The 22052-nt window shown below is 35.0% G+C and overlaps 2 protein-coding genes across 2 annotated transcripts; both read left to right on the top strand.

Moving 5' to 3' along the window:
- The first annotated feature begins 558 nt into the window (after window positions 1-558).
- On the top strand, window positions 559-4250 carry LOC143582940 (acetolactate synthase small subunit 1, chloroplastic-like). Its single transcript, XM_077065395.1, has 11 exons — window positions 559-781; window positions 1711-1924; window positions 2005-2088; window positions 2159-2227; window positions 2412-2495; window positions 2590-2738; window positions 3230-3311; window positions 3398-3502; window positions 3610-3732; window positions 3820-3972; window positions 4039-4250. The coding sequence occupies exons 1-11, from the start codon at window positions 564-566 to the stop codon at window positions 4186-4188; spliced, it is 1431 nt and encodes a 476-aa protein (XP_076921510.1). The 5' UTR covers window positions 559-563; the 3' UTR covers window positions 4189-4250.
- A 6572-nt stretch (window positions 4251-10822) lies between these two features.
- Window positions 10823-18269, top strand: LOC143582944 (U-box domain-containing protein 35-like). Its single transcript, XM_077065398.1, has 10 exons — window positions 10823-11045; window positions 11458-11567; window positions 11646-11767; window positions 12459-12667; window positions 12753-12822; window positions 13592-13865; window positions 14216-14317; window positions 15508-15918; window positions 16311-17033; window positions 18171-18269. The coding sequence occupies exons 1-10, from the start codon at window positions 10823-10825 to the stop codon at window positions 18267-18269; spliced, it is 2343 nt and encodes a 780-aa protein (XP_076921513.1).
- Window positions 18270-22052: the final 3783 nt, after the last annotated feature.

Below are 22052 nucleotides of genomic sequence, written 5' to 3' on the forward strand. Positions count from 1 at the left end.
CGTTTCAACAAGAGACTTGGTGGGCCCTGCCCAATTAGAAGAACAACTTAATATGGTGACCAAATTAATCATTTTTATTATTTGTTATTATTACATACGTTGACTTTTGTATGTTGTTTTCAATTTCTTTTTCTTATTAAATACTACATATAGTTGTAATAATAATAATTAGATAATATATCATATAGGGTCTTAAAAGAAGACAGCGATGGCGATTAGCCGATCACTAGGTTGTTGTAGGAGGTTGGTTGATGGCAGGTGATAGTGTGGAGATATATATATATATATATTAATCTTTTATTAATTTTATGTATTGTTTTTCTAAAATATTTTTATAAACAAATAGATAAATTGATTAATTTGTCTTTATACATATATGACTAAAATCAATAAAAAAAACTATATAAGCTAGAGCAAAGAATCACTGATGTAGCATTTGAAAACGTGAAGTACAAATTTTGAAGTTTAATATTGGGTAGTAAATAAAATCCGATCCTATTGTGTCGCACATAAAAGTTGAAAACAGAGCAACACAACACAAGTGTAACTTCTCTCTCTCTCTAATGGCGGCCGTCGTATCCACCCACTCCGCCATAATCCACACTCGTAAACCACCGTCATCTTCCAATCTGCTTCCATCTTCCAAAACCCTAGATGTCACACCGGCCATAACCTCTCATACACTCTCCTCAAAACCTCATTTCAAACGGCTTTCCGTGCAAGCAACCAGCGGCACCGTTTCTACCGCCATCGATTCAACTCCCTCTATGGCTCGACCTAAGTAAGCTCGTTCGGTTACATTTCAACCATCAATTTCCCCAATTATTGTGCTTAATTAGTTAAATTGCGTTATGTTTGTAACTTGTAAGTGAATTTGATATTCTAGGTTTCGATTACGTTTTCTATCCGCATGATCGAATTGTGTACCTGTTTAAGACACGATAAAACCTGATAATAAAACCTGATCATTTCTGGTACATGAAATTTAAAACTGTCTTATAGCCATTACATATAAAGTACTTAAATGAGTTGTATTCATGTTCGATACTTATGTCAAGCGTGTGATAAGACCTGTTTTGACAGCCCTAGGTTTTCAGTGTTTCATCATCTTGAAGTTTTTATTCCTATTAATCACTCATTGTTTTAGAACAAGGTGTTAACATTGGAGTTATTGTTTTAGTTTATTTGTAATCAATATGTTTGTGGTTCAAGATAAGCCATTTGACACTCAAATATCAAAGTGGACTCAGTTTTTTTTTTTTCGAATGGGAAGTAACTTAATTTGTGGTTTTTCACACTTCTAAAATTTCTGTTTTGTAAGATTCCTATGTTTTATGTTGATGTGGTGTGTATAATGATTTAATCATAGTTGTCAAAGGTGCAAGGCGCAAATGGTGAGCCTTGGGCCTAGGTGTTTGCGATTAAAAAGTGAGGGCCCGAGATTAGCTAGGCGCATAGCATAAATATTTGATTGTTGGGGGGGTTTGAAGCGTGTTTTAGGCTTGTTTGTTCTATGTCATTTTGGATGTATTAGACCAATTTGCCTGGAAGTTGTAGAATTTTGCCAGAATTTTCAGGGCTGTAATGTTACTGGATCGTCTAGATGGCAGCAAGGCGCTCTCCCTGTGCCCTGCACGAGGGCCTAGGAGCATGCCTGAAGGGCTTTCGACAACATAGGATATAATCTGATATCATGTTATTGGTATTCAGGGTGAGGCGCCACACGATTTCAGTATTTGTTGGTGATGAAAGTGGAATGATAAACCGGATTGCCGGAGTCTTTGCAAGGAGGGGATATAATATTGAGTCTCTTGCTGTTGGCTTAAACAAGGACAAAGCTCTTTTTACTATAGTTGTATCTGGAACCGAAAGAGTGTTGGAGCAAGTTATGAAACAGCTTCTAAAGCTCGTTAATGTTTTGAAGGTTTGACTTTTTCTTTGACCTTTGATTAATCATGTTGTCATTTTCTTTAACTTTATTTGTCGAACTGACCATTTTAACAGGTTGAAGATATCTCAAAGGAGCCACAAGTAGAACGCGAGTTGATGCTTATCAAGATAAATGCAGATCCAAGTTACCGTTTGGAGGTATTTAACTAATCATGGAATGTTCTTCATGTTTTAGTTTTTGATTGTAATTTGTGATTTTAATTTTCAGGTCAAGTGGTTAGTGGACATATTTAGAGCTAGAATTGTTGACATCTCCGAGCAATATATAACTATTGAGGTGATTAGAATCAAACTTTTTCTTTGACCTTTTTACTACTTTCTCATGCAACATATTCGAAATTATGGAGCGATGTAACATGTTACACACCTAATCATGTATAAACATAATTTCATTTATATTATTATTTCTGGTGATAAAAGTTTTAAAGTTTTAATAATTCTCTTTCTGCTTTGGAATCTAGGTAACCGGTGACCCGGGGAAAATGGTTGCGGTGCAAAGAAATTTAAGCAAGTTTGGTATCCGAGAAGTTGCTAGAACTGGAAAGGTAAGTAATTAGTGGACTCAATACTGTATTCAAATGCATAAAACCTACTAAACGTGAGCCGACTTTGACCTAAAGTTACCTTTTTGCTTCTTAGATTGCATTGAGGAGAGAAAGAATGGGTGAAGATGCTCCTTTTTGGCGGTTTTCAGCAGCTTCATATCCCGACCTTGAAGAAATGAACAAACAAACGCCTCTTCAAGCCAAAAGGAGAACTGAGTATCAGCAATCTGATAAGTCTGTTGGGATAAGTTTAGGCTTGTAAACGAACTCAATGAACACAAACACGAACAAACGATCAAACACGGAGCATGCTCGTTTGTGTTCGTTTAACTTTAAACGAATAAACGACCAAACACGAACAATTAAAAGAATGGGGTTTTCTTGTTTGTGTTTGTTTGTTAAGAACATGAACATATTCGTCGTTAAGAAAGTGAGCATGATCATTTTTTTAAGAAAATGAGTGATTAATGAATGTAAACGAACGAACATATCTTAAATGAATACATTAACAAATAAACTTAAACAAACGAACATAAACATATTTAAATGAACAGATGTAAACGAACGAACACAGTTTTCTGTTTGTGTTCATTCAATTAATTTGTAAATGAACGGTTTGTGACCTGTACACCGAATACTCAGTTCGTTTATTGGCCTAGGTAAGTTTTAGTTTCTTTAGCTGAATATTATATTACTTTTAATTAACTGTAAACCATGTTATGTTTGTTTGTAAAGGGGGATGTTTATCCAGTAGAGCCAACTGATTCATTCAATCAAGTTCTTGATGCACATTGGGGCGTTCTTAATGAAGAAGATGTAAGATCATATTATCAGTTCTTTGTTTCCACAAACATTATGAAAACATAGGAATTATTTCAATAATCTTGGTTTAATGTTTCTAGACAACCGGGCTTCGTTCCCACACTTTATCAATTGTTGTTAACGACAAACCTGGAGTTCTTAATGTTGTAACGGGAGTTTTTGCTCGTAGAGGTTACAATATTCAGGTATACTTTACGTATTCTTGACTGTTGATTTTGTTTATTCTTTGTAATTATGATAATAAATGCCAGCAATTGGAGCTTTATTGGTGTTTGTAATTTGTTAATATCAGAGTTTAGCAGTTGGTCATGCAGAAGTAGAAGGGCAGTCTCGCATCACAACCGTCGTTGCTGGTACAGATGAGTCGATTGGAAAGTTGGTTCAACAACTATATAAGTTGATAGATGTTCATGATGTGAGTATCATATTCCAAATTTTGAGGTTGCTTTTCTGATTTTTTTCAACTGAGTGACCGACAAACATGTTTTTATTTTTTGTTCAGGTTGTGGATCTAACATTGATGCCATTTGCTGAACGAGAATTGATGCTAATCAAGGTGGCTGTTAATTCCACTGCCCGACGCAATGTTCTTGATATTGCAAGCATATTTAGGGCTAAAGCTGTTGATGTTTCAGATCATACAATTACACTTGAGGTAAATTTTATCCACTCACAATTTATGTTTTTTTAATCATCTCTTATTTATTTTACATGTATCTAGGTAACTGGAGATGTGAATAAGATGGTTGCACTGCAAAGATTGTTGGAGCCTTGTGGGATATGTGAGGTGGCAAGAACAGGGCGTGTGGCACTGACTCGTGAATCAGGCGTTGATTCATCGTACCTTCGTGGATATTCTTATCCTGTTTGATTTCTATCTTTGAAGCTTCTTGTTTTGGTTGTCAATAATATGTGTTCTCTTTACATCTGGTACCTGGTCTAAATTGTATGTTTTCAATAATAGATTTTTTTTTTGTTTTAATCCTGATTTTACGATCTGGTTTTCACTTTAAAAGAAGTTACATGCGTATTAAGACTAGTCGGGTAGGAATAAACCTACTTATTTAGTGATGTTCATAGATGTTCTGTTAAACCAAAGTGGATAAAAAACAATGGATGATGAGATAGATTCTCTGTATAAGAATGAAGCTTGGTTTCTAGCTTATAAGCTACAAGATCAAAAGCTGGTTGGATGTAGATCAATTTGCATGTTGGAGGATTTAAAGGAGTTGGAAGGTTCAAAACTAGGTTGGTAGCTAAAGGGTTTGCATAGGCATGCAAGTGAACCGAACGTTTGGTTTGGTGAATTGTTCGTGAACATTTTGACGGGAAGTCGTTTATGTTCGTTTATTTACTAAACGAACGAACATTTAAAAAAAATTTGTGTTTGTGTAATTAAATGAAAACACATGTTTTTTTCGTTCATTTATGTTTGTGTTTCGTTCGCTCATTTATGCTCGTGAACGTTCATTTATGTTCGCTTATTTATGTTTGTTTATGTCCGTTTATTTATGTTCGTTTATCTATTAATAGAAAATAATTAAATATGATCTAGTCGAGTTATCTATTTAAAGGTTTTACATTGTTCGTTTGTATTCATTTAAGTGTGTTCATATATGTTCGTGTATGTTTGATTGTGTTCATTTACATTTGTGTATATATGTTCAATAACTTCAATTATGTTCATTTATTCTTTTGCCCAGTTATGTTTTTTTTTTTGTTTAAATTTTAAACAGACGAACATAAACGAACACGAACATGCTATTTTTTTAACTAAACGAACATGAACACAATATATTTGTTCAATTAAGTGTTTGTGTTTGTTTAAAGTTAAATGAACGAATATGGACATGTTGTTTGGTGTTCATTCGATTTTTTACAGGCCTAGGCATGCACAAGGGTAGGGGTTGATTATAATGAGATTCTCACGAGTGATGAAATACTCATCAATACGGGTGATCTTTAGCCTTAACGACTAGTGATTATAAATTAGAACAACTTGATGTGAAACAACATTTTTACACAATTACATGGGGTATGTGAACATATTTTTGAAAATATACAACACATTTTCACATATCGTGTGTGCATATCCTTGTGAGCGTATATGTTGTATTCATCAACATATGCGTCGCATATGTTATGCGCAACAACATATACGCCGCATATGTTGATGTATATAAATATATATATATATACTTTGTTCCATTTGAATGTAATTTTTGATCTGGAGCAATAAATTTCTCTCTCTTCTTCTTTTCATATTTTCTTTCGTGTTATTGTTTTTGTACGATTACATGGTATCAGAGCATGGATATTAAGGTCTGCTCTTCGTTTTAACTGGATTTTTAATCTTTTCTCCGTTTTTTCTCTTCATCAGCTGATTTCTATTGTTTCTTGGTCTTTTCGATCATTATCTTCATCATGTTTCTCTTTTAGCTATTCTTCATCTTGTTTCTTCCATTAACGTCTTCTTTCCATCTCTTTTTCATTCTTTTATGAGTTTTCACCGTCAAAATTCCATCTAAATCTCTCAAATTGTTCTTTTCTTGTTCCAGAACCTTTCCTCAAGGTTTCAGAAATTTCCTCATTCATTTTCAACTATTTTGATCCGTTTTTCTTCATTTGTGCACTTACACACCGCATAAGTCTTAGACTTATACGGCGCATAAGTTCATTCCTACATACTTATACGCCGCATAACATATGCGACGCATAAGTTCCTTGCTCAGCGCATAAGTCTTTTTATTCAAACGTTTAGTTCGTTTTTCCGTGTTTTCCTAATGGAAACCTCAAACACTTCTCTTCTTCAAAACATTACAATTGATTCTTCAAATCCTCTTTATCTTCATCCGTCTGATCAGGCATGATTCTGGTTTCAAAATTTTTTGTCGGAAACGGTTTTGGAGCATGGAAACGAGCAATGACTATTGCTCTTTCCGCTAAGAACAAACTTGGCTTCATTAATAACACCATCATCATGCCAGCTAATCAACCACATCTTGCCAACTAGCAAAGATGCAATGATATGGTGATATCTTGAATTCTCAACACTCTTAATCAAGATATTCGTGATTGTGTTTTGTATGCCAAAACAGCTTAAATTCTTTGGAATGAGCCTAATTCTTGATACGGCCAAGCAAACGGTGATAGAGTTTATCAACTTTAAAAGAACCTTTGTCAAATCTCCTAAGGAAGTAGTGACATTGCTACTTATTTTTCTAAAATGAAATCCAATTGGAATGAATTGAATGAATGAATGCTGTCAACTCCATTCCTTCTTGCACGTGTGGGGCTGCTCATGCCTTTGCTAAACGAGAAGAGGATCAAAGGCTAATTCGGTTCCTTGTTGGACTGAATCCAAGTTATGATATGATCAGAAGCAATATTCTGATGATGCAGCCCCTTCCCTCTATTGACCGTGCTTATGGGATCTTGATTAAGATGAAAAACATAGAGAAATCCACACCACCACCACTAATTTCACCGCATCCTCTGCTCTATGCATGTTAATACCGGAGGACCTGCTAGTGGTGGAACGGGAGTAAACAAAAGAAATTTGGTGTGTACTCACTATAAAAGGAATTGGCATTCGGTGAGAAAATGCTATAAATTGATTGGATTTCCAAAAGACTACAAATTTACTAACGGAAAGAAGTTTGCTAACCTTGTTGAGGAACAAGGAAAAGGTGATCAAAATCAGTCTGATCAGCAAGGGATCACTCAGCAACAGTATCATGACTTGATGGTTTTGTTGCAGCAAAACAAACTTCAAATTGGGCCTTCCAATACTTATGCTGCTAACAACGCTACAACCATCAATCATGATTCTTTCCGAGGTATAATGTCTTGCAATTCTTCCAATTTTTCTTCCAAATAGATCATTGAAACTGGTGCAAATGATCATATGTGTCATGATCAAAATTTGTTTTCAAGCGTTTCCTTTCTACAAAATCCAATGTCACTCTTGCTAATGACACTAGTGTTACTGTTCATCAGTATGGGATTATTCCTTTAACTGATAAACTTTCTTTGTCCAATTCTTTTAGTACCACATTTTAGAAATAATCTTCTTTCTGTTTCAAGATTATATTCTGATATTGATGGTACTGTTCTTTTCTCTAAAAACAATTGTGTTTTGCAGGTCCCTTTTCTAAAGAGCCCTTTGGTTCTTGGTGAAATGTTGAATGGAATTTATCTTCTTGAGGCAACCAAGAATTTTGCTAATAGTTCTTTCCTTATCAATAAAAATTGTAATTCTGTTGTAATCGGTGAAACTTGGCTTAATTGTCTAGGATATTTGCCAGTTTACAAATTGAAACAATTACCTTTCATTTCTAATACTTCTTTCAAATCTATTGAGCATTGTGATATTTGTCCTAAGGAAAGACAACATAAATTGCCATTTCCAACTAGCTATACATCTGCTAGCAAAATTTTTGAGCTAATTCATATTGATGTTTGGGGGCCTTATCATACAGCTACTTATACTGGTTTTAGATATTTTTTTTAACCATTGTGGATGATTATAGCAGAACAACATGGACACAATTGCTTTCCACTAAAAGCAATGCATTTTCCATTCTTCAATCTTTCATTGAAATGGTTAGAAATCAATTTGGAACCACTGTGAAATGCATTAGGTCTGATAATGCTTTTGAACTAGGGACTGGATTAGTTCAATGTACTTACTTATTAAGTAAAGACATTATTCATCAGACTACTTGTGTGGCAGTCCCTTAACAAAATGGTATTGTTGAATGAAAACATAAACATTTGCTTAAGACCTCGAGAGCTCTAATGTTTCAATCTAAACTTTCTGTTCAGTTTTGGGGTGACTATGTTTTAACTGCAACACATTTGACCAATCAGGTTCCCACTGAAATTCTTAACAATAAAACCCCATATGAGGTTTTAACAGGAAGAATTCCCTCTTATGCTCACATGAAGTCTTTTGGTTGTCTTGCTTTTGCTTCCACTTTGAGTCATGGAAGAGACAAATTCAAACCAAGGGCTATTCCTTGTGTTTTTTTGGGATATCCTCCTAGTAAAAAGGCTTACAGATTATATGGTCTTGACACAAATAAGGTCATCATATCAAGAGATGTCGGTTTTCTTTGAGCTTTATTCCCTTCAATCACAAACTCTAAAGAAAGTTTTGTTTTTCCTTCCATTGACATCATCAATCAATTCTTTGATGATCCTTCCCCTGCTTCCGTTTCTAATTTGATTCCCGACTCCATTCATTCTATTCCTAATCCTTCTGCTACTTCTATTCCTCCTTCTAATAATCCACCTGTTAGAAGGTCATCCAGAACTTCTGTTCCTCCTTCTTATTTGAATGACTATGTCTGTAATCACTCTGATTCTTCTCACCATTACTTTCACACTGTCACTAATTCGTGCTCCTTTCATGTGTCTTGTTCTTCTTCTCAACTCCTTCCTTCAAGTCAATCTTTCACCACAGCAATATATGATTTACATGAGCCTACTTTGTATAAAGAAGCTGCAACTATTCCCGCATGGCAAGATGTCATGAAAACATAATTTTAGGCTCTTGAAAATACTAATACTTGGGTTGTTGATCTTCCTCCTGGAAATAAAGCTATTAAAAGCAAATGGGTGTTTAAATTTAAACACCGAGCAGATGGCACAGTTGAACGTTGTAAAGCACGATTGGTGGTAAGAGAAGATACTAAAAAGGAAGGGATTGATTATAATGAAACTTTTTCTCATGTTGTCAAAATGACCACCATTCGATGTCTTGTTGCTGTTGCTACCAAACGAAGTTGGCCCCTTTTTTCAACTTGATGTTAACAATGCTTTTCTTCATGGGGATTTAGATGAAGACATTTATATGCTACCATCGCCTGGTATGGAGCTTCCAAATCATCAAGTGCTTAAACTTCAGAAATTCTTATACGGTTTAAAACATGCTTCTCGATAATGTTATGAAAAATTGGCATCTGCTTTAAAGACAAGAGGGTATATAAGTTCTCAAAATGATCACTCTTTATTTTCCAAATATGGGATCGTCGGTGGTTCATGTCGCTGTATAAGTTGACGACATATTGATTACTGGAAACAATTTATAGGAGATCAATAATCTCAAAACTTTTCTGGATTCCTCTTACAAGATTAAAGACCTAGGGCATCTTAATTACTTTTTAGGAATGGAGGTTCTTTTGTACTACAAATGGTGTTATCATTTCCCAACACAAATTTGCTAGGGACATACTTTTTGAATTTTACACTTTCAATCTTTCTGTCACCAATTCTCCATTACCTCATCATTTACAGCTCAAGGTTCATGAGGATCTTCCTATTGATGAACCTTTACAATACAGAAAACTTGTTGGAAAACTCAATTATCTTACTCACACAAGGCCCGATATTGTTTTTGCTGTTCAGTTTTTAAGTCAATTCATGCAAGATCCAAGGCCACCTCATTGGAATGCTGCTCTTCACACTCTTTCTTATGCTCAAAGGAATATTATCTCAAGGGTTATTTTTCAATAACAATCCTTCTTTTTACTTACAAGCCTTTTGTGATTTAGATTGGGCGGCTTGTCTTAATACTCGACGATCGGTCAGTGGGTTTTATATTTCTCTTAGTGGTTCTCCAATCTCTTGGAAATCCAAGAAACAACCCACTGTTTCTTTAAGTTCTGCTGAAGCTGAGTATAGATGGATTTGTCGTGTTACTGTTGAGCTTGCATTGTTAACGAGACTTCTTACTGAGTTTAATGTCCCTGATATTACTCCGGTTAATCTCAATTGTGACATCCAAGCTACAATTTACATTGCCAAGAATCCTGTATTCCATGAGCGAACAAAGCATATAGAGATTGTTTGTCATTTTGTTCGCGAGAAATTACAAGAGGGTCTCATCAATCTCCTACATACAAAGGCAACTGATCAGCTTGCTGATCTTTTTATCAAAAGCTCACCAGGACCTCCTTTTCATGAGCTACTGCGCAAGTTGGGGTTTTTTTAACCTCCAACTTGAGAAAGGGGGGGGGGGGGGGGAAGCGCATATGTTGTATTTATCAACATATGCGTCGCATATGTTATGCTTCACAACATATGCGCCATATATGTTGATGTATATATATACTTTGTTTGTTTCATTTGAATGTAATTTTTGATTATGGAGCAATAAATTTCTTTCTTTTCTTCTTTTCATATTTTCTTTCGTGTTATTGTTTTTATACGATTACGATCCTTTTCTATGTGGATGATACGTGGCCAATATATCAGCGATAAAAATAGATTTTTAGGCCTTGATTTACGTTGCCCATAGAGAATATGTGGTTTTCAACTCGATAGCTATCTTGCAAACATCACCCACCAATTCAATTCTCTAGGGAGTCAAAATCCATTGACAAAATTAGAAAACAAAAATAGAGAAAAAAAAAAAAAGAAGAAGAACTAGAAACACAAAACTTGAGGAGAGATCAACGGGACATCATCTTACCAAACAACATTAAAGGAAGAAACAGATAATGTGGCTTCCCAAGAGCAAAAGCGGTATCCATAACGATCCGTTGCGGAAGGGAACCGCCCTGGTTGCAGTGGCGATAGACAAAGACAAATACAGCCAACACGCCCTCAAATGGTCAATTGAACATCTTCTTACCCGTGGCCAAACTGTTGTCCTCATTCACGTCATTCGGAAAACCCCTCCTACAGGCAATCCTTCTGTTTATTATGTAGGGCAGCAACCAAACGAACTGACACGGACGAGACCTTGTTCATTTTCTTTTGTTAAGGATTTATTGAACAAGCTGGCAGTTAATGATTTTGTTCGTGTTTCGTGAATTTCACAATTGAACACAAACAAACATATATGAACATGAAAAATAAAAAAAACAAGGTTTTTATATTAGTCATATTCACCCAAATATAAACAGACAATTACCGAATATTCACGGACACAATTGAACAATGCAACCTCTGTTCATGTTCGTTCATTATTTACTTGATCGAATGAAATTTCTTGTTCAATTTTGTTCATTTATTAAAACAGCATTTTTGTAGAATGCTTCACGAGCAGCTAGACATTTACGATCCTAGTTTCATGGGATGGAAAACATACATTTTGAACCCTTAAACCGTTGAGATATCGATCTTGTGCCATTATATGATGCAGGTGGTGGAATTGACGCTTCTGATGCAACCAAGCAACTAAGGGAGAAGCAAACCCGAGACTTGTTCCTCACGTTTCATTGCTTTTGTACCCGTAAAGAAGTACGCAATATGATATAAAACAAAGTATGTTTTCATGTTTGTTGCATATTGCTTTACTTACGCGTCTGTCTCACACAGATACAATGCCTCGATGTTGTACTTGAAGAAACAAATATAGCAAAAGCACTCACGGAATATGCCTCTTATGCCGCTATTGAGATATTAGTCCTTGGAGCCTCATCGCGACATGGTTTCACCAGGTCATATTAATTTTCATCCACCTTTACGGACTCCCAACAATAAACTCACTAAAACATTCTTAATTACTGAACATGAACCCTTTAGCAACACCTTTAAACCCTTAACCTATGGTAATAAAAGAATGTTTAACCTTCAATGGATTTGAGGGGTTTGAGGTTTGAATATTTCTTCCACTTATATATAATAACATATAGTAAATGGACAGGCTTTAGAAACATGTATTCTAAGATATTTTTGTGAAACACGTGAAAATGATGGACTTTTTTTTGTCTCTCAGGATACGTTATTTTGAACACTAACTTCGTTAATTTACAAAAATTTATATAAAAAAATAATAATAATAAAACCATGTATTTAGGTTTTTGAAAAATATTAGATATTAACTGAATATTAATGAAAAGTTAAATTAAATATTAAATATTTATACAAATAAGAAATATTTGAAATTAACTTAAATTATTTATGGACAAAACATGCGAGGGCGAGTACCATTCACATATGTTTTACAAAAGTACTCAACGTTGAATATGTATCTAAAGGCTATACTCACTTCTAAAAGAATTCCCTCTTTAGATCACATATTAAGCGCTATTAAGCTACCATTTATGTGATCTCATTAGTTAGAGAAAAAAAAAAAAAGAAAAACAGAATTCTTTAGACTGATATTGATAACATGCATTTGTGACTTAGATTTCGGACTTCTGATGTTCCAAGCCACGTGATGAAATCGGTGCCAGATTTTTGCACGGTTTACGTTATCTCGAAAGGAAAGATATCAACAGGAAAGAAAGCGTCAAAATCAGTCCCATTTCCATCCCCTTTACATGAAAAAATCGAAGAGCAAGCTAACATTTACCTAGAAGCAAGTGTACAACGCAAGAGTAGTTTTAGCCTACAAAGTATGTTCTTTATATCCTATTAAATGACCACTCAAATTCCAGAAAGTAGTTTGCCTTTTACATGATGTTAGGAACTTGTAATCAGGACCAGAACAAATAACTACCAAGAAGCCGGTATTTCCTGTGCCCGAGCCAGAAGAGCCCGAAACAATCATGTAAGTTCAAAGTGTTCATGAACGAGCATACCTAATAAAATCTTACTCATAGCAAAGTTATTAGTAGGGTATTGTACTGGTCGGCTTGGGTTCAACAGAACCAAAAACCAAAAGTTCTGTATTTGTTTTTTGAAAACACGTTCATTTTTGTTTTTTAGTCGGGTTTAGTTCAGTTTTCCTGTTAAGTTTTGAGTGAAAAAATGGCCCAAACTAATGGGTTTGGACCAAATATTTGAGCCTATATTTATTTTTTCTACTATTTATTTGATCATTACACGTTTGAGCCTAAAAGTTTTTGGAGCTTTAGATTTATTAACTTTTTTAACATTCGAAAATAAAATATTATAATCTATAAGATAAATAATAAAAGTTGGTTTTTTGTTTTTTACGGTTTCGTTTGGTTTTCTATGCTAAAGATGAAACCTAACCACAAATTCAAACAAAAAAAAACATAAAGCAAAACTGTAGATTTTTAGTTGGATACGGTTATTTCGGTTAAGAGTCAGTTATTTTGGTTTCATGCACACACCTAGTCAGAGGAGGGTGGATGAGAGCAAACCTTTCTTTTATCACAGGCTGCTTCCACTAAACCCCTGGCTCCAAAAATCCCTTTTACATGTAGAGTAATCCTTATAATATTGCAAATATTATATAGTATGTTAAGTAAACCAAACCAACAACAAAGCAAAAAATACTAATAATATTAATAGTAATAAACTATATAAACTAATGTTCATGTAACATTTACTGACTAATAGATAATATGCAGGTCGCCCTTCAATAGAGGGAGAGGGTTGAATGCAAAGTTGTTGTGTGGGGAGTTTTCAGAACCAGACATGGATTTCCCATTTACAAGCTCAGTTGGAGGACAAAGTTTTGATAATCGGATGTCGGCTGCTGCTGCAGTGGATTATGACAATGTCGATTTCACTCCACGGGTTTCTGGAGCTGCAGACTGGAGCTTCGAGTCACCTTGCTACGGAAACAACATGGGCTCAATGTTTTCGTCATCCTCAAACAGATCGTCTTCAGTACGAACAGGGGTAATATATAAAGCTTTACATTTACGATTTATGATACAAGAAATTTGAACATTATATCGGGGGTCAAAACTCAAAACTTGAAAATGAATATGTTTTCGATCTCTTGACGAATGGTCAAATACAAGAAACTCCGTCTCTTTAAATGGTCGGTCATTTGTTTGATTAAAGTTAAATGGACGAACATGAAGAATTGTTGTATGCTTAGTTAAAAAGTTAGTCAAAAGAGCTGCTTACACACTTACAAACAAGGCTTTGTGATGATTTTACTTTGCAAATATAATTACATGGCACTTGTTTCTATGAATAACTTTTCTTCACCATCTGCCTCTAATCACAAATCATTGCAACAGGAGGATGCGGATAACGAAATGAGAAGATTAAAGATGGAACTCCAGAGAACAATGGAGATGTACAGTTCAGCCTGCAAAGATGCACTTACGGCAAAACAAAAGGTCTCCTCTTAAAAATCCAGTTTTTAAACAAAACTTTCAGGAAAAAAAAGACCATTTAGTCTTGACATTTTTTTACAGAAAATATATGACTTTTATCTTTTAAATGTTTCAATCTATTATAAGAGGCTGCATGTCACATAGCAATCTTGCTGCAAAATGCTATGGCACAATATTTTTTTTAAAATCTTTTTATTTTTAATTTTAAATTTTAAAATATATCATAAGATTTGTTTGCTATGGCACAATTTGTTGATTTTTTTAGTGTCTAAAGGTCTGTTGAACTTTTGTACTTTTTTTATGCGGCTTCATACGCATAGTTTAGAGGGATTTTTATATATTTCCCATTCCTAAATCTTTAAAATTACATATTTCCCTAAAATACAAGTTTTTAATGCAAAATGTACAATGCTCTTTAAGCATGGTTTGAGGAAATATGTAATTTCAAAGTTTAGAAAGAAAAAATATGTAAATGCCCCTTTAGACTATATCCTTTGAGATAAAAGTACGATTTGCCTATATTCCACCCTATCACACCCTCCTAAAACTTTCCTATTGGTGAGATTTTTACTGAGTATGATTGTTGTTCTATTTTAATCACATTATTGTCAATTATTATCTTTCATTTATTTAACTAATCATTTTAAAATATAATGTTTTATATTTATATTTGTCATCATTTTAGGTTTTTTTGTTGTTTTTATTGACTTATTTACTTTTATACTTCATAGATATACTTTTATCTATATCAAAATATACATAAGAAACTATAGAACCTGCAAAAAAAATTAAATACTTGAATGTTTTTACAATAAAAAAAACTGAACGTGTTATAAAAGAACTATGAAAAATTTCTAAAAAATCATTATTAAAAAAAGTTTAAATAAATTAAAACTAATTATTTTATACAAAAATAAATTTAAGAAATATTATTGGTCGGACTCTTGGCGCAGCAAATGTGACCCACAAGGATCTACCGCGCTGTAAAATCTGCTACGTCATATTGAAACTTGAGCCAATTTTTGAAACTGGTTGAGTCAAATCACACATGAAAAACTCGAATTCATTATGAAAAAAAAAATTAAAAAGTCAAGACTATTTTGTTAATTTGCTCAATTCCGTTCTCCTAATTTTCTCTTTAGTTAGTTGTATAGCATGTTCATGCGTGAAAACTATAACAAATGAACCAACAGGCTGGAGAACTCGAACGATCTCGAGTGGAAGAAGCAAATAAACTCTCAGAAGCGAAAAATGGAGAAGACGAACAACCAGAAGTTATAGAGAAAGAAAAAGAACGATACCAAGCGTTAATGGTAAAGGCAAGAGCTTCTAAGAAACTCGCGGAGTTAGAATCCCAGACAAGAGCACTCGAACATCCTGAAACAGAACATCAAAAACCGATTAATAAACAACAAAACCAGTATAGATACAGAAGATACACGATTGATGATATAGAAAAAGCAACAGATTTCTTCAAAAACTCGAAAAAGGTCGGGGAAGGAGGGTATGGTCCGGTTTTCAAAGGCGTGCTTGATAATACACCTGTTGCAATTAAAGTTTTAAGACCCGGTGCTGCGCAAGGAAGATCACAGTTTCAGCAAGAGGTAAAGTATAGACATGAGATCTTTTTTATATTTCTTTGAATATAACTCGGTTTCAATAAAGTTTGTATCAGAACATTAGTAATGTTATTAAACAAATATATAGATTATTTTTTTATAAAAAACTTAAGGACAACAAATTATTAAAGAAAAATTAATTATATCTTAAATGAGATGTTGATAAAAAAAAAAAATAAATTAAATTGCCACATGAACAAGTGAACTTGACATTTTTGCATGACTTCCAACTATTTAATATACTTTCTAAAAACGTTTATCAATTTTCCAAACCACACAGAAAAAAAATAAAATAAAATAAAATAACTGTAATATGATTACAATGAGAAGAGATGAGCACTCAAATTAAATTTTTTGAGATTGTTTGATCATGATAGGTGGAAGTATTAAGCTGTATGCGACATCCAAATATGGTTTTGCTCCTTGGAGCTTGCCCGGAATACGGTTGTTTGGTCTATGAGTACATGGATAATGGTAGCTTAGAAGATCGTTTACTAAGAAGAGGAAACACCCCGCCGTTATCATGGCAAGTTCGGTTCAAAATCGCAGCAGAAATAGCCACCGGAATCTTGTTCCTCCACCAGACCAAACCGGAACCTATAGTCCACCGTGACTTAAAACCCGGGAACATTCTCCTAGACCGAAACTTTGTGGGCAAGATAAGTGATGTGGGACTCGCGAGACTACTCCCTGCTTCGTCACTAAACGAAGATGTCAGTCAGTATAGAATGACATCTGCGGCTGGGACGATGTGTTACATTGACCCAGAGTATCAGCAAACCGGGATGCTTGGTGTCAATTCAGATGTCTACTCATTAGGAATCATGTTGTTACAGTTAATTACAGCCAAACCCGCTATGGGTTTGGCTCATCATATTAGAAGGTCCATTGATAAAGGGACACTTGCCAACATATTGGACCCTACCGTGACCGATTGGCCACTCGATGAGGCAGTTATGTTTGCGAGACTATCGATTCAATGTGCGGAGTTACGACGCAAAGATAGACCGGATCTAGACAAGGTTGTGTTGCCTGAGCTTAATAGATTGCGAGATCTTGGTGTAAAGAATATGCCATCTTTAGTTACCGAAATTTCCCAGGTCAGTATGCTCGAACTAGTTATTCATTTAATTTGTTTAACAACATAATAAATGTACAAGAACATATGAATAATGTAGCTCAATATCTAAACTTTAGAAGTAATGTATGCAGGATACGCGTAGCGCTTAATGACTTCAAGTTTCAGTGACATTCAAGTAGATGCAGTCTAGTTTGTAGTTTACTAGCTAGCTAGCAAGGTGACACCAAAGTAATGTTTGTCCCTTGTCAAATTTGTTTGATTTGGGGCTATCTTATTTCTTCGTAATTATTCCCAGTAGTTTCAACTTTTTGCGGATCAATGTTTTGGTTTTCATATTTCTTCCTATTTGTTTCACGTGGCTTCAACATATCGCGGATCAATGCCTGCCTACGCAGCTTATTGTAAACCCCATTTGTTGATTGTAAAAAGTTGGAATAGGTTCAAATAAGGGTTTAATGGATTTTAAAGCCAGATATGTGCGGGCCGCACCATCATACAAGGCCAAAAAATTTAAGAGGTCCTTACAAAAAATCAACTTTCTATAATACATACATAATACAAACGCAATTTATAAAAAGATTTAATGTGTCATAAATGGTTTGTACATTGTATTGCAAATAACCCAAGTTCAAAGCCTAGCTCACACACTATTTATATTTATGTTACCTTTTTGTTCATATTAAAATTTTTTATATATTTTGGATATAGGTTTTTCAAACAAAAGCTCATAACAAAATTTAAAACCCAACTAAAAAAACTTGTAAAATAAAAGCCTATCTAGTTTTTGTTAAAATAATAATTCAAAGTCTTATAATTAATTAGTTAGATATAATCGGGATCTTAGATTTATTTTTAGTTTTATTATCGTCATCCAGTTTAGAAGTCAATAGGTTTAAGTTTCCTGTTGTTATGCTCTAGTTGGTTTAGGTTTCTTTATTGTTTTCTACTCCTATATAAGGAGGCTTATGCTTAATGAATGGATAGATAGTTCTTGAGTATTCTCTTGATGTTCTCGATTACCATATTCCAACATAGTGGTATCAGAGTCACGGGCTCAAAATCAACACTCGTTCTTTCATTAGATAATGGTAGGAAGAGAAGCAGGCTCACGATTCCTATTCCAGTGTTCAAAGGAGAAAGATATGATTTTTGGCAGATTCGAATGAAGATACTGATTGCACAAGACTTATGGGAGTTTGTGGACTCTGGTTATGATGTTGAAGATGAACAACATGAACGGTTGAGGGTAAATTGAAGGAAGGATGCTAGGTTTCTTGTTATCATTCAGCAAGGAATCCACAATGAGGTTTTTTCTTGAATTGCTGGTGCTTCCACACCAAAACAGGCGTGGGTACTACTTAAGAATATGTACCAAGGTGATAGCAAAGTCAAGACTGAGACTTAAGGGTCTTCAATGTGATTTTGAAACATGAAGGATGGAGAAACAGTCGGGGGACTAAATTTCAAAGGTTATGAAAATTGTAAACCAACAGTGAGATTTTGGGGATGAGGTAACTGATCAAAATGTTGTAGAGTAGGTTCTTAAAAGCCTTCCACCTCGATGAGATCATATTGCTGCTGCCATCGAGGAGTCAAGGACCTCTCCACTCTTGTGATCGATTAACTTATGGGCTCACTTAAGTCCAATGAGGCTCGGCTCAAGATGAATGCTCAAACAGTCCAAGAAGGACAAGCATTCTAGGCAAAAGAAGATGAAACTGGTTAATCTTATCGAGAAAGAGGCCGGGGTGCATACTGTAGTCACGGTAGAGGTAGAGGGCGAGGGTTCGACAGATGAAAAGGATGCGTGCTATGTTATAATTGCAGTCGTTTCGGTTACGTGCGATCAGAATGTTGGAGTGAGCCTTAAGTGAGCCCCATGGTTGAAGGAGAATATGTATTTGAAGAGTGACGACTCTTCATGGTAGTTTTCAGTTGCAATGAACAAGGAGAGGTTCTCATGGTAGCCGATAACCAAGGTACTACTGGAAATAATGTTTGGTTTTTAGATAGTGGTTGCTCTAATCACATGACTTGTCAAAGAAATTATTTAAAAACCTTGATGATCAGAAAAAGGTAAAGGTTAGAATGGGGAATGGCAAAAGGTATCCAAGTCGAGGGAAAAGGCGATGTGAAAGTTAAAGTCATCACCGGAGAACATAAAACTATTCAAGGGGTTCAATATGCACCTGAACTGAGCTTTGATCTTCTCAGTGTAGGCCAATTGATGAGATCGGGAAATTCAATATTATTTGATGACGGGATGCGTACCATCACAAATAAAAGACGAGGAGAAGTCACATATAGAGTCCCCATAGTAGACAACAACATGTTCCTGATTGACATTACTCAGGTACAAATTGTGTTGACTACTGTTGATGAAAAATTTTTGTTATGGCATCTCAGGTACAGTCACCTAAATGAACAAAGTTTAAAGATGCTAATGGATAAAAGCCTAGTTAAAGGGTTGCCTGCAACAAACACTTGGAATTCTGTATGCGAGGGTTGTGTTTTTGGAAACCAAACCAGACACGCATTCCTTCATGTAGCCTCTACGGAATCTCATATCATGCAACTAATTCACACTGATGTTGTTAGGCCTATGCCAGTAGTCTCATCAGGAGGTAGTCGATATTTGTACTATTTACTGATGATTATAGTCAGATGACATGGGTATTCTTCCTAAAAGAAAAATCAGAAGTGTTTGAGAAACTTAAAATTCTCAAAGCCAGAGTGGAAACTGAAGCAGGTGAAAAGATTAAAGGTATTCGAACTGACAACGGTGTAGAGTATTTGTAGCATCCCCAAAATTTTGTCCAAATTTGACAATTTAATAAAGATGAAGGACCAAAAATATTCTTAAGATAAGGAATAGGAAAATGAGATAAGAAAAATAAAAACATCTCATGTTAAAAAAAAACAAAAAAAAAAGAAAACTCATCCCACATGGAAGGAAAGAAAAAAGTGGAAGCATTGCACATGAGTATAAATATGAAAGAGAAGTTTCCTCCCACATTGGAAAATTATAAAACCTGGAAGCTCTTTATAAGAAAGAAAGTTTCCGTAGTAATATTATGTGGCTAACCACTCTCAGTAGTCCTAGCGGAGGGTGCGAAGCACCCGATGCGCACGCGCCCAGACACGGGCTCGGGCGATGGGCGTAATGTGGCGTTTTGATTGAACACTTTGCACTTCACAAGCTTGCATTGCCGCTTAAAAGCTATCTTTAGTATTTTTGTAAGTAGAAGGACCAAAAGGGAAAATTCTGAATTCCTTTCCTTCATGCTACGCGAACGAACAAGGATCTGGCCAATCGTGCTACGCGAAGGAGCTTAGATAAAATAAAGGTTTAATTGGTTCGCTATGTGAAGTACCAACTTGTTATTCCTTCACGCTACGCGAAGTAACCATTCTGCATATGTGACACGTGTGGACACGTGGCAGCTTGTGGTGCCACGTGGAAAACCACCAGATGACTCAGCAAAATATATGGCAGTTCGAGCGACGCGAACGGGCCAGGACATTTGTCCTTCGAGTTACGCGAAAGGAACAAAATCAGCTATAAGTAGAAAGGGTCACGACATATTTATTCCTCACACTAAACACATATTTTACACACGCATTTACCTCGGGAAGCGTGCCGACTATCGTAGTATGTGTTAAGCCCCGAAACTTTGACGGTTTAAGCTCTAGTACACTATAGAGAGTAGAAGTGCTGCTAGATCAGTCTTAGGCGTCAAACTCCAAGTACCCGTGTAAGATAGGGGTTTCGCTTAAGTATTATTTTATTATTATAACGGCTTAGACCATAGTCGGGGGTATAACCCGAACCTTGATTACACATAAGCATAATATAACTTTTCATAAGCAAAGGTTATAGTCAATGTATTGTTTCTTCACGATTAAGAAATATAAGTTTTTACATACACGAGATATACTGAAAGTAGTATTTCTTTATGATTAAGAAATATAAAATTCATTCACAAAGGTTATGGTTAAAATAATGTTTCTTCTTGAAAAAGAAACCCAATATAGATGTTTCTTCCAGAAGAAGAAACGTAGCATATGATTGATTAATAAACAAAGGGATTAAAGGTCTAAATGTTTTATACAAACAAATGATTTGTCAAGGTTAAAGCTATACAGAACAGACTACGAGTCTGAAGCTAGATCGTTGATCTAGATATTCATAAAAAGGTTATTCTCGTACTATAGGTTTGAGATAACAATAAATCAATTAGAAATCAGAAATCAGAAGCAGGGGTGTCAGTAACAGAAACTGATTATAAACAGGAATCAGTATCAGAAACTGATTACAAACGGAAAAGGTGAATACATCCTATACTTTTACAAACTCTTTTAGAGTCAAACTGTTTGCATAGGATCTATGAATCCTTCAAGCCTTGTGTTACAATAATAAGAAACAGACACTCTAATTAAAAGTATACATATGTCTGGATCCATTCATACACGGTGTCTCGGATTTACCCGAGGCCATGCATATCATCTATATGCCTCTAGAAGTCCACTAGGCTATTCAGAGAAATGATATTGCGTATATGTTTTAATTGTACATGTACTTAGGGTAATTCAACCTCATTAAGTTGGGTGTGTAACATTTTGGATTTTCCAAACCCGTATTCATTTACGTTTAACCCGACCGGAAACATTTTAGATCTTTAATATTAATCAAAAACAAATGCTTGTAAGTATTTAAGCTCTCTAATGTTCACTTATTACCCCTCATGTTTTACATATTGTTTAATTCCTATTTAATTCATATAAAATTCAACAAATGACCAAACACCAAACTATAGGGACTAACTAAGAAAAAACATGAAAACCTTCCTCTTGTGGTCGGAGCGCCGTGCGACGGCGGGCTCCAAGGCTGCTGCGCGGCATGGTGGTGGAACTGGGCAGAATCTCACGATTGATTTCATTCCTAGCTAGTTTTTGGTATTAAAATCGTGTATTTTAGGCATAGTTGAGTGAATTAAGGACCAAGTAAACATATTATAACCAAAATACATGTCCGTAT

The sequence above is a fragment of the Bidens hawaiensis genome, unplaced genomic scaffold (assembly GCF_021521415.1).
Source record: "Bidens hawaiensis isolate Kalapana, Puna unplaced genomic scaffold, B.hawaiensis_p1.1 tig00032067_1, whole genome shotgun sequence".
Taxonomy (NCBI): Eukaryota; Viridiplantae; Streptophyta; class Magnoliopsida; order Asterales; family Asteraceae; genus Bidens; species Bidens hawaiensis.

Coding starts and splice junctions, on each gene's coding strand:
- LOC143582940 (XM_077065395.1), top strand. CDS start 564: ATGGCGGCCGTCGTATCCACCCACTCCGCCATAATCCACACTCGTAAA. Junction 2,228..2,411: donor AGCAATATATAACTATTGAG/GTGATTAGAATC, acceptor TTTGGAATCTAG/GTAACCGGTGACCCGGGGAA. Junction 3,503..3,609: donor GTAGAGGTTACAATATTCAG/GTATACTTTACG, acceptor TGTTAATATCAG/AGTTTAGCAGTTGGTCATGC.
- LOC143582944 (XM_077065398.1), top strand. CDS start 10,823: ATGTGGCTTCCCAAGAGCAAAAGCGGTATCCATAACGATCCGTTGCGG. Junction 11,768..12,458: donor TCGCGACATGGTTTCACCAG/GTCATATTAATT, acceptor TTTGTGACTTAG/ATTTCGGACTTCTGATGTTC. Junction 14,318..15,507: donor CACTTACGGCAAAACAAAAG/GTCTCCTCTTAA, acceptor ATGAACCAACAG/GCTGGAGAACTCGAACGATC.